This window comes from Macrotis lagotis, chromosome X, assembly GCF_037893015.1.
Source record: "Macrotis lagotis isolate mMagLag1 chromosome X, bilby.v1.9.chrom.fasta, whole genome shotgun sequence".
Lineage (NCBI taxonomy): Eukaryota > Metazoa > Chordata > Mammalia > Peramelemorphia > Peramelidae > Macrotis > Macrotis lagotis.
Genome location: NC_133666.1, coordinates 144,793,492 through 144,805,739, shown reverse-complemented (window position 1 = coordinate 144,805,739; position 12,248 = coordinate 144,793,492). Strand labels below are relative to the sequence as shown.

Here is a 12,248-nt window from a genome sequence, read left to right as displayed (position 1 = left end):
CCATTTAAAAATATAAGCATACCTTCTATTCATATTTTCATTCAATTCAATATGGCCTCAAGGCATACAACTAAAGACTGTCTTCTACGTTGACATCAATCATTTATTCAAAAATTTTAAGGATTCTTTGATCACTTAATCAATCCAGCTATCATCCAGCTAGCTTTTATTTCTTTATCCTGTCCATAATACAAGTGAAACACCTAATGGGAAATTCAGATACACCATGTCACACAGAATGCCCTACATTGCCCAAGAGGCTTTAGTAATTCTATTAAAAAAAAAAACGGAAATAAAAGTTTATCACAACTTGTTTTTTAGTATACTCGCCCCAGGTCATGAACTTACCACAATCGTACTGAATAAGCCTCAGATCGGGGAACTGGGTTCTCATGTTGCAGACTATGCGGTGCAAGGGCCGAGCCCGGGGCCAAAGTTCACAAGCTAGGTGCTCCTTGAAGGCTGCCTGGCGTGGAGCCAACCAAGGAGGTGGATGGCAGGCATGTAGGGATGGGGCAGGAGCCTCCACAGGAGGCATGACAAAGATGAACCTGTTGGGAAGAGACATTGTGGAGAGAGGGAACTGGAGCTCCCAGAGGTCTCCTTTACACCCTGCCCTCACCTAATCCACACAAATCATAAGATTATGTCATAGAACCTTGCCTCTCAATCTCATACCACTGACTTTTCCTCCATACACCAATCTCAAATCTTGCTAACCTCTCAATGATTTCTGCCAGTTGGTCAAGACGCTGCTGGGGAAACAACACGGCTTGTTGGGCAGCCTCAGTATAAGTCCAAAAGGCAGGATGGCTGGGACCAGGGACAGGGGGTCCAACTGGGCTGGCAAGGGGTTGGTGCAAGGAACAGAACTCTAACACCTCAGTCCCATACACAGGTGCCAGTGCTCCATGGGCCTCACTCAGCTGAAAGAGCCGTTCTAGTCGTTCTGCCCGTTGTCGCTTCCGTTTTTCCTCCAGAGAATCCTGGGGATGGGATAAGCACAGAGAAGTCAATGAGTACCTTAAGATCTTGAGACTCTTCTGACTTTGTTGCAAACCTTCTTATTCTAAAGTGGACATTGCTAATAGGCTAAACAAAGGTGGCTCTTATTAGTAGAATACCAGTTTCACTAGAATACAGAGAAAATAGAGATGGAAGGTCAAAACAAAGAGGTAATAAAAAATTATTTAAAAAGAGACTTTTCCAAATAACAGTTCCTCTCCCAAGGCTATCTTAGAAAAGGACACTTTTAAAAAAAGATATTATTTGAGTTTTACAACCCCCCCCATCTTACTTCCCTCCCCTCACCCCCCCCCCATGGAAAGCAATCTGTCAGTTTTTACTTTGTTTCCATGTTGTACATTGATCCAAATTGAGTGTGATGAGAGAGAAATCACATCCTTAAGGAAGAGACAAAAAGTCTAAGAGATAACAAGATCAGACAATAAGATATGGATTTTCTTCTAAATTAAAGGGAATAGTCCTTAAACTTTGTTCAAACTCCATGGCTCTTTATCTGGATACAGATGGCACTCTCCTTTACAGACAGCCCAAAATTGTTCCCGATTGTTGCACTGCTGGAATGAGCAAGTACTTCAAGGTTGAACATCACCCCCATGTTGCTGTTAGGGTGTACAGTGTTTTTCTGGTTCTGCTAATCTCATTCAGCATCAGTTCACGTAAATCCCTCCAGGCTTCCCTGAAATCCCGTCCCTCCTGGTTTCTAATAGAACAATAGTGTTCCATGACATACATAAACCACAGTTTGCTAAGCCATTTCCCAACTGAAGGACATTTACTTGATTTCCAATTCTTTGCCACCACAAACAGGGCTGCCTATATTTTTGTACAAGTACTGTTTTTACCCTTTTTCAACATCTCTTCAGGGTACAGACCCAGTAGCGGTATTACTGGGTCAAAGGGCATGCTCATTTTTGTTGCCCTTTGGGCATAGTTCCAAATTTCTCTCCAGAAAGGTTGGATGAGTTCACAGCTCCACCAACAGTGTAAGAATGTCCCAGATTTCCCACAACCCTTTCAACAATGATCATCATCCTTTCTGGTCATATTGGCCAGTCTGAGAGGTGTGAGGTGGTACCTCAGAGAAGCTTTAATTTGCATTTCTCTATAATAAGTAATTATTTAGAGCAATTTTTCATATGACTACGGATTGCTTTGATCTCCTTATCTGTAAATTGCCTTTGCATATCCTTTGACCATTTGTCAATTGGGGAATGGCTTTTTGTTTTAAAAATATGGTTCAGTTCTCTGTATATTTTAGAAATGAGTCAAAAGGACACTTTTTAAAAAGGATTTCCTGCTAAAACTTAGCCCTCCAAGATTACCTCTGGATGAAATGGTTATCTATCTCAGAAGATTCAACTTGGGTTATTGGATCAACAACTAAATACAAAGATAGCCAATCAAATCTGAAGCTGGGTTCTTGCTGAGGAGGTTTGGGTAAAGTCAAAAACACAAATCCAGGTAATAAAATCTAAAGAAAGGGGCAGCTAGGTGGTGCAGTGGATAGAGCACTGGGCCTGAAGTCAGGAGTACCTGAGTTCAAATCCAGCCTCAGACACTTAATAATTAACTAGCTGTGTGGCCTTGGGCAAGCCACTTAACCCCATTTTCCTTGCCAAAAAAAAAAAAAATAAATCCTAAAATCTAAGGAAAAAAATTTAGTTTTGGAATCTTTACCCATATTCCTGATTTGATGAAGTTCTTAAGAACATTTCATCCCAATTGTTTGCCTTCAGGCAAAATGTCTGTTTGGTGGGGAGGGAAAAAAAACCCTAACTTTCTAACTGTTATCCCTTCCAGGTTGTTTAACTCAGAAAACATGGCTTTTCAGGGTACAAGGATCTAGAAGCAATACGAATAAGAAAGAAATGAACAATGATGAGATGGGAAGAAAAAAAAAGCAACAATCTAAAATTGTCAAAATGATACTCTCAAAGTTCTGCCCTGATTCTCCTGCTTTATAGTCTAGGAACTTGAGGGGAAATAGGAAGAAAGGTTAAGGATGCGATTATGTGGCAAACAGTAGGAAGGGGACATAGTAGCAGAAGGCTAACAGTCTGCATACCAATGAACTATAGGTTTTACATTAACTTTGATATGCCATTTTCCTTTCAAACTTCTTTAGGGATAAAGGGTGGTTTCATGGGGTCTGCAGCATTTGAAGGATCTGGCAACTCCAGCACTGGCAGCATTTGAAGATTTGGCAACTCCAACAGCAAGGGAGGTGAGACACACAGAGTGAAGGACAGGGGAGAAAAGGAGGGTGGGGGGGGCCTCTCACTGAAAGGCCTGGGTCTATTAGGGAATTTTCCATCCCAGGTATGGATTCTATTGAACTGGATATATACAGGACAAGAAAATTCCACAGAATTTCAGCACACTCATATATCAGAGCTGGTTAGATTCTAGATCAAGTGAGTCCAACCTGCTGCCCATTCATCTGAGTGGTGGAGGGGGGAGGTACAGGAGGTAGGTTGGAGCTAAAGTCAAGTGAATGAGGTTGAGCTTATCCTAGTATTTGTTGTTACACTGTATTCATGAATGGGTACAGAATTCTGTATTCCACCTGGTCATAAGAGCTAAAAGGTTGGTCACTACTGCTCTAAATTATGCCTCCCCAGTTTCATGAAAGGGAGCATCTATTCAGCTGAGATAGTTGTCCACTCTTTCCTTAATGATCTCTTTTCAAATGTCTCATCCATTTTTTGGAAGTCTGAAAATTTGCTGTTTGTTCATGTGTTAAGCAAGAAGCAACTCTCCCTACATTTCCCTCCAGAAACTTACCAAATGAGCCACTGTCCCACTTCAAACTAATTCTCTTCCTACGGAATCCAAGACTTACCAGATAGAAGGGAGAGCGGGGTGGTGGAGGTGGCTGGCGTCGGGGCCGGGCTCCACAGAACGAGGTAGCCGGAAGAGGAGGGCTAGGGGGGCCTGAACGCAGCGTCAGAGTTTCAGGCTCATCCCTGGGAGCAGGCAGTCGAGAAACCATGGTGACTTGTGAGGGAGCCGGGCCTGAAGTTGGAGCCAAGAGGGAAGATGGTGGAGGGGCAGAAGATATTGTCTGTGCTGGAGCCAGTGTCAGTGTCTGTGCTGGAGTTGGGCCCAGAGGGGGCACTGGAACTTGGGCTGGGGTCAGGTTCAGTGTCTGAGCTGGAGCCAAAGTCAGTGCATGAGTTGGAGCTGATCCCAGTGGGGAAGCTGGAGCCAGAGATAGAGTCTGAACTGGAGATGGACCCAAAGGTGGAGTGGGAGCCAGAGAGAGTGCCTGAGCTGGACCCAATGAAGGTATAGGGGCCAGAGAAAGAGTCTGAGTAGGACCCAAGGGGGAAGTTGGAGCCAAAGCAAGTGTCTGAGCTGGAGACGGACCCAGAGGAGTTGCAGGAGCCAATGAAAGTGTCTGAGTTGGAGATGGACCCAGTGGTGTAGTGGGAGCCAATGTGAGGGTCTGAACTGGAGTTGGACCCAGGGGAGACACTGGAGCCAATGAGAGGGTCTGAGTCGGAGAAGGACCCAGAGGAGGTACTGGACCCAGAGAGAGTGTCTGAGCAGAAGAGCTAAGAGGTGGTGCTAAAGCTGGGGCTAGGGTCAGTGTCTGGGTAGAAGGTGGGCCTATTGAAGGTGTTGGGACTATAGCTGGTACCAGAGTTTGAGTTGATGATGGAGCCAGGACTGGAGTTGGGCCTGACACCAATGATGGAGTTGAAGTTAAGGTAGATACTGGAACTGAAGATGGAGCCAAGACTGGAAGTGGAGTTGGTGACGGAACCAGGATAGGAGTAGGACTTGGTGATGGAGCCAGGACTGGAATGGGAACTGGTGATGGAAGTGGAGATGAAGCCAGGATTGCTGTTGGTGGCACTGGTCCTGGAGTCAGTGAAGAAGTCAGAGCCGGAGATGTTGTAGATGATGGAGTCAGAGTGGGAGCTTGAGTGGAAGCTGGGGCTGGTATTGTTGGAACAGGGGAGGCCAAAGCTGAAGCAGGAACCAGGACTGGTGTGGGTGTTGGAGTTCCAGTCTGGCTAGGACTTTGAACATTTGTGGAAGCTGAGGCCAGAGTCAGAGGGTGGACTGGAGCCTGAACTGATGCAGGTGAAGGAGTTGTACTCAGGCCTGGTGTCAAGGCTGGAGCTGATGAGGCAACTCCTAATGGAGACTGGGCTGAAGAAGCAGGTGTTGAGACAGCAGAAGTCACATTAGGCAAGAGAGTTGGGGTTGACACTGAAACAGGAAGTGGAGCTAAGACAGGGAGTGAAGATGAGACAGGGTTGGAAAGTGGAGTTGAGACTGGAATAGGGAGTGAAGTGGAACTTGAAATGGGAAGGGGAGATGAGACAGGGCCAGTAAGTGGAGATGAGACTGGGATGGGAAGTGGAGACAAGATAGGACTAGAGAGAGATGAGCTTGAACCAGGAAGTGAAGTTGAGACTGGAAGGGAAGATGATGAGATGGGGACAGGAGCAGAGCCAGGAACTGAGGCTGTGGAGAAAAAGGATAAGAGTTAGTTCAAAAGTCTATTCTCACTCTACCCCTGCAATTTCCAAATAATATTCTAACTACTTGCTTTCCATGAAAGATTCATAATCCTACTTTTCCACATTATAGGTTATATCAGCAACCCATTATAGTTAAAATCATAGAATATTAGAACAAGAAGAGATTTAAGATCACCTAGTTAAACCTATTTATTATACCGAAAAGAAAACTGAGGCCTGAAGACGACTGATGACTTGCCCAAGGTTACAGTTAATGGCAGAATAAAAAAAGTAGAACTCTACTCCTGACACCTGTCTAGTACTCTTTCAATTACCTTTACCAAATTACTCTCCTTAAAGGCCATTCAATGTCCTTTACTTCCAAAGTTCTAGTCAAATACCCTGGGATCAAGGAATCTCCCAGGAGAATCAGTTTAAAAGTTCCAGTATGAGTTTAATCACTACTTCCAAGGTAGAGGATTTCCAAAGCAACCCAAAATCTGATCACTAGAACTGGCTTAGTGTAATGGGAGATCACAGGAATAGAAACAAGATCTGGGTTCAATCTTAGACCTTAACACTTAGTTGGGCATAATCCTGGGCAAGTCCTTTAACCTTTCTAGGCCTTAAATTTCCTCATCTGTAAAAGAAAAATAATACTTATTGAGTGTAAAGTATATTGTAAACCCTAAAGTCCTGTGCAAACATGAATTGCTTTACAAGACTAATCAGATTCAATGAATTCACTCACCATGTTTTTGTTTGTTTGTTTGTTTTTTTACATAGCACACCCTGTAAATCCTGCTATCCCTTAACTACTTCTGGGCTCCGTATCTCAGCAAAGATCCTAGAGAGTCTGGCTCTGGGGACTTACCAGTTGTCTCTGGTGGGGGACTATGCAGTAGCCTGAGCAAGGGCCTGACCAGTGGGGGCAGGGGGCCCCGGTTAGGGCCCAGTGTAGGAGTAGGAAGCCGACCAGAGGATAGTGCAGGTCGTGGGGTTAGTAGTGCTGGAAGTCCAGAGCTGGAAGGCCGAGGTGGAGGGGCCAACTGGGGTGAAGGACCCAATCCATCCCTAGGGGCCTGGCGCACTACAATCTTCACCACTCCTGAGCTGTTCACCATGGCTGGGGGCACTGCAAGAGGAAGCCATATTGAGAAGAAACCAGAAGATGAACAGAGTACTGAGTGAACAGAAAAGATTGATGATAAGACATCAAAGGTACTGCAAGGGGAAGCAGTATTACAGAAAGGCTATATGGGATGGACAAATCAGGATTGGGAATTGCACAGATAGAAACCTAGGGGTTGCCTGGAGGGACCAAGGCTGGCATGGGGATGAAGATGAAGCTAAGAGCCTCACCCTGGTTGGCAGCAAGCGGGAGGCTGAGACCAGTAGGGGCAGGGGTGGTGCTGGGGGTCGAAGAAGGCAGCATAGAGACAGGGGTGGGGCCAGGGGTCGGGGCCACTGCCTGGATGAGAGCCACATGGGCAGGCTGGTTGATGATTTGGTGCTGCCCCCCTGCTGACACCAGGTGCACCACGTTCCCTGGGTTAGGTAAAGAGAGAAAGAAAGAGAAGGAGAAAAGAGGGGGAGAGGAGATAGGGGAAGAATGGAGAGAGATAAGAGGTGCAAAGAAGGGAGAAAAAACAAGAAAGGAAAGAGAAGACAAGAGCGAGAAAGAAAGAAATAGGGTGGGGGCAGCTGTCAGCTGGCAAAGGCAGGAGTGATGGTGAGAATAAGGGAAAAAATAGAGAAAGAGGGCATATCTCCCCATTACAAAAGCCTCTTTCTTCCTTTTAAAATTAAGATCTAATAAAAATTATTCCCTTCAATGCCACCCACCCTAGGCTGCCTACTATATGTGGAAGGAGACATGAGGTTGAAATTCAAAAAAGGGAAGAAAAGCAGAGACAAGGGGAGGAAAATAAGGCAGAGGACAAGGCAGGACAGGGGGTGGGTTTTACCTACTTTGCAGTGGGCGGGGCTGCCCCACAGCAAGTTGGCGCACCTGGGCACCAGTCAAAGTCAATTTGTTGCCCTGGATCTGGAAGGTGAGGGGTTTACTGCCCCCTGTACTGGCCACTGGCCGCTGTGCTAAAGAGGCCAACTGCCCAATGCTCACCACCTCGCCAGCTGTGAGAGAAGAGAGAGAAATAGAGAGAGAGAGAGAGAGAGAGAGAGGGAGAGAGAGAAAAGCTAGTTGTTCTTTGGGTTTCTTACTCCACTAGCCATATCCCTTTGCCCACAAGACACACATTCTGTGTCCTCTCTGAAATCCTGTGTTTTTTTTTATCAACCCATTGAAAACTCACCTCCTCTATTACATTCTCCTCCCTGCCTCCCATTTTCCCCTTTGTAGCATTCTTTAATTTCACTTTCTGTCTCTATGGGATTAAGAACTTTCCTCTACAGTCCTTTCCCTTACTTCCTCCCCCATCCCTGAGTCACTCCAAACTGTTCAAGACTCACAGGGCAGGCGTGCCTGCATATCAGGGGAGAGGATGAGGCGCTGAGGCCCCGGGGTTGGAGGAGCTGCAGCTGGAAAGGAATAGCCCGGTGGCACCGTCAGGGGCTTTAACAGGCTGGATGAGCCAGGTGGAGCAGAGGGGCTCAGGCGCACTGGGGCAGGTGGAGATGGCTTCAAGGGCAAGGCCGGGGCAGGGGGCCGTGGGGTTCCGCCCAGCACCCCCAGAGGGGGTGGCAGCACTGTGGACACAAAGTAGGGGACTATCAGCACCTTGTGTGATCTTTAGACTTAGGCTGGTCCCAGGAACCTCCATGGTCTCTTCCACCCCAACCAAACCATTCTTATTCCCTTTCCCTAACCATTTTTTCAAGTCCCTTTCATTCCCTACTTCTTCTGAGACCCAAGTGTAACTTCTGAAGTATTCTAGCACCTAGGCAACTCACCCTGGGGAAGGGAACCACTGTTTGGCTGCAGAGGGGGTAGCAGGACTGGACCAGATGGCCGGGATGCTGGGTTAAGCGGAGTCCCAGGGGATGAGGATGACATCAGTAGTGGGGCTGGCAGCACTGGAGGGGTTGGGCCAGGAGTAAGCTGGGCTGAGTGCTCAGGGCCTGGAGGAGGTCGGGCTGGGACAGGGCTCAAGGGTGTCCGTGGGCTGTTCACAACAACTACTGTTCGGCCTTCTGGCTTTGGCACTGGCTGCAGCATCCTATCATAGAGAAAAACCAAAGAGAAAATAGAAAGGCGAAGCAAAAAAAATTACACAAAGGAAAGGGAAAAAAAGATACAAATGTAGATCAGATATGAAGAATCCAGACAAGATTCAGAAAAGTAGATGAAAGTGAGAAAAGAAAAAAACCAGACCAGACCAACCCATAATTACTTCTCAGTCCTCTTAGAATTATCTACAACCTATTCTTTACTAGCATTCAGAATATTTTAAATATCCATTGTTTATTCTTTCTCCCATATCATTCCTCTCTTCCACTGTTACCTATTCCATTTCCCTTATTTCCCATTCATTTATTCATCAGCCCTAGTACCTGTTAACTTTCATCTTGACAGGCTTGGGACGGGGAGGGGGATCTGGAGCAGTGGCCACCTCCAGTAGTACCCGGCGAGACAGGCGATGCCGGGGCAGAAATGTATCAACCTCATAACGAGATACTCGGCCTTCCAGCCCAATCAGGTCAAACCGGCCCATGTCCACCCGCTGTTATCAAAGGAGCCAGAGAAAAGAGGACTAATCAAAGTCAATCAAGGTGACTAGAAGTTGGTAAGCAGAGATAAGGTAGGCAGTCAACACAGTGAGGGAGGGGAGAGGTTCAAGTCAGAAGTCAGTCACTAACTCAAAAAAAAGTGAGTATTGAGCTGGGGGGGGGGTATGACGAAGTGACTACTAATGACTAAAAACAAAATGGGAGAGGTCACTTACTTGCAGAGGATGGGTGTCTGTGGCCTGAAGCACCAGTGAAGCAGTGCTAAAGCAGATGCCAGGAGTGATGAAAGGAGAAGTCACAGGCCGTGGGTCAAACAAGTTAGGGTGGTTGCAGACTTTACGCAGCTGCATCAGAATGTTGATGACACTCATGAAGTGACCAGTAGCAAGTGTCTCCTTGGTACTGTCCGAAAAAAGAAGTAAAACACAGGTGAGATTCCAGAAAATCCCTCCAACTGCCACTTGGACAAAAACTTATTACTTGGAAGTCTAGCACCTATGCTTATGACCTTGGAGAGAGACTCACGTAGCCTGTGCCATGAAGTCATCATAAAGACAGCGCTGTCGCTTTGATAGACGGCAACGGATTACATGTTCATACTTCTTGGGCATCTGCTTTTCAACATCCACCTTAACCCGGCGCAGTAAGAAGGGTCGGAGGACCTAGGAACAAACAAGTGAAAACTATGGGCAAAACCTGGAAACCACTAATACACCAAAAGACTTATTTTGTCCAAGTTCCACCTAAGAACCATGCCTTCTCCATGTTACAACCCACATTCTCCTGTCAAATCATGGGGGGAAAATGTTTCGAATTAAAGGCTGTCTTCCTTGCCCTAGATTCCTTGAGACTCCTTGGAGTCCCAACCTTTTCAGCATCCTGAAATATTTCTTAACAGATATATTAAGACTATAAGAATAAAAGCCATCACCTAATTCAACTCCTTCATTTTATGGAAGTTGAGGCCCAGAAAGTTCAAATGACTTGTCTGAATTTATCACTAGTACTTGCCTTTAAGTCTTCTGTCAAGTTCAGTGCTCTTTTACTACTCTTTTATTCTATCTCCTTGTAATTTTTATGTGAATCTAAACCTAGACTAATTTACTTTTAAAACGTGCTATGTTTTGTTTGGATGAAACAGAAACTTCCCAACAGATCCCAAACAATACTCCTTAAGAACATTTCCTTGAAAAAGTCAACTCATTTATTTTTTTTTTGGTTTTGGTTTTAGTTTTTGCAAGGCAGTGGAATTAAGTGACTTGTTCAAGGTCACACAGCTAGGTAATTATAATGTCTGAGACAGGTCCTCCTGACTTCAGGGCCAGTGCTCTATTCACTGTGCCATCTAGCTGCCCCAAGTCAGTCCATAATACAAAAAAGGGGATATTCCCTCCAACTTTTGCCAATATGGTATGAATACTGACTGTTCTATACTTAAGCAAAACAGTGGTCTTTCCCCACTGACTTTGTATTTTAATTTACTCTTCCTTCCTCTTACCTTGTGTAGCCTTTTGACTAGCCCTTCATTGTACTCCTGACTGCCTTCAATCATGCCAGTCAAGGGATTAGAAAACCATTCCTTGAACTCTCGGTGGGACTGGAAGACATGGGGCATCAGAAAGTGCATCAGGGACCACAGTTCCATTAGGCTATTCTGCAATGGTGTCCCTGTCAAGAGCAGACGACGCTGGCTACAGGAAAGCACAGAACAGAGAGCAAAAGGGTCATGGCAAGACCTTGGAGGTTCAACTTATTTTCTTGGGACATTCTCCCAGAATTCAGGTAGATGGTTAGACTAATTTTGTCAGACCCTAAGACTTTGCCCAAATTTTTCCATCCTCACCTGTTGAAATTAAGTAAAGACTGCCATCGCTGTGACTTGAAGTTTTTGATATTTTGTGCCTCATCTAAGATGAGGTATCGCCAGTTCTTTCGGCGGAAGGCCTGGTGGTCTTGCAGCACCAGTTTGTAAGATGTGATACAAACGTGGAAGGCATTGGGCTTAGTCCAGCCCTATGAGACCAGAAAAGAAGAAAAAATTTTTAAAAAGAAAAATGAATAAGGTATAGGAGGGTGAAGTGAGGAATAGTAAGGGGGAGGAACAAAGGAAAGATCTAGCAATCAAGGATAGGTTCGAAGAAAATTTTTTGACATTTGTAAAAGGAAAAAAAAGATCCACAGAAGAAAAGAGGGCAAGAAGAGGCCAACAAGGAAGACAGAATCAAGGGTGATCAAATAAAAGTGGCAAAAGTCTTAACCTGCCGCTTGAGCTTCCTTTCTTTTTGAGCTCCATAGTAAGTGAGGATTTTAAAGCTGGGGCACCAACGCTTTAGTTCCATCTCCCAGTTCAACATCACACTGGTAGGGACAATGATCAAGTGGGGTCCCCAGTTACCTATTCAACAATAAGGACAAAGGGTTAGAGATGAGGCCATGAAGCTCTGAAGCCCCAGAATATTCCAGTTTTCCCCAATGGAGTCCTCAGTCAATCCCATTGTCACTCTGTCCAAAGTCCTGATAGGTACACAGTTTCCCAGTTCCTGTCCTTCTATCTAGATATCAGATCCTCAACAATGGGGTTGACTTCCAAGCAACAGACATCAACCCCCAGTACTCATGTGGTTTCTAATCCTCAGTCAGATGGGTAACCACATTACTGGTTAAATAATTTGAATACTCTTCATCCATGGTCAAATTTTTTTCATGTCTCTATCCCACCTTTTCCTACCTAATGACACAAGGACTGCTCCCAAAGAAGTAGGGTCCAAAGGAAAAACATCCTCTTCCTGGGGTATCAAGACAAAGTCCCCAGGATCTAGATTCTTTCTAGGGTTACCCTTTTCACAGGCCAGGTGGGCCAGCAGGGAGATAGTCTGGATAGTCTTCCCCAATCCCATCTCATCAGCAAGGATGCCATTGAGCTTCTTTTCATACATAGTGACTAGCCAGTCTAGTCCAATATGCTGGTATTCCCGTAGCTGACCTCGAAGAAGAAGGGGGATTGGAGTCTTCACCTGGTAGGGAAGGGGAAAAAAGGGATAACTTTGGAGAATGGTG

General features: G+C 45.5%; 1 protein-coding gene and 1 long non-coding RNA gene across 7 annotated transcripts in view; one reads left to right on the top strand and one right to left on the bottom strand.

The window, feature by feature from the left end:
• The window catches only part of SRCAP (Snf2 related CREBBP activator protein), a 29,188-nt gene that overhangs the window by 6,819 nt on the left and 10,121 nt on the right, over positions 1–12,248 (bottom strand). For 4 of the 6 annotated variants that reach the window (XM_074204787.1, XM_074204789.1, XM_074204790.1 and 1 more), the window contains exons 12-25: positions 11,920–12,205; positions 11,450–11,586; positions 11,035–11,204; positions 10,690–10,882; positions 9,717–9,853; positions 9,407–9,593; positions 9,015–9,184; positions 8,415–8,680; positions 7,974–8,210; positions 7,473–7,637; positions 6,376–6,636; positions 3,869–5,505; positions 721–986; positions 349–551 (exon numbers count right to left, since the gene is read on the bottom strand). In XM_074204787.1, coding sequence (XP_074060888.1) covers positions 349–551; positions 721–986; positions 3,869–5,505; positions 6,376–6,636; positions 7,473–7,637; positions 7,974–8,210; positions 8,415–8,680; positions 9,015–9,184; positions 9,407–9,593; positions 9,717–9,853; positions 10,690–10,882; positions 11,035–11,204; positions 11,450–11,586; positions 11,920–12,205 — 4,315 coding nt within the window. The remainder of the gene's footprint in view (positions 1–348; positions 552–720; positions 987–3,868; positions 5,506–6,375; positions 6,637–7,472; positions 7,638–7,973; positions 8,211–8,414; positions 8,681–9,014; positions 9,185–9,406; positions 9,594–9,716; positions 9,854–10,689; positions 10,883–11,034; positions 11,205–11,449; positions 11,587–11,919; positions 12,206–12,248) is intronic. The other 2 variants (XM_074204791.1, XM_074204792.1) reach the window with 2 other exon arrangements.
• LOC141501111 (uncharacterized) lies at positions 2,559–12,135 on the top strand. The gene is made up of 3 exons (XR_012472140.1): positions 2,559–3,250; positions 6,580–6,722; positions 9,037–12,135. It is a non-coding gene; the product is annotated as an uncharacterized LOC141501111 (long non-coding RNA).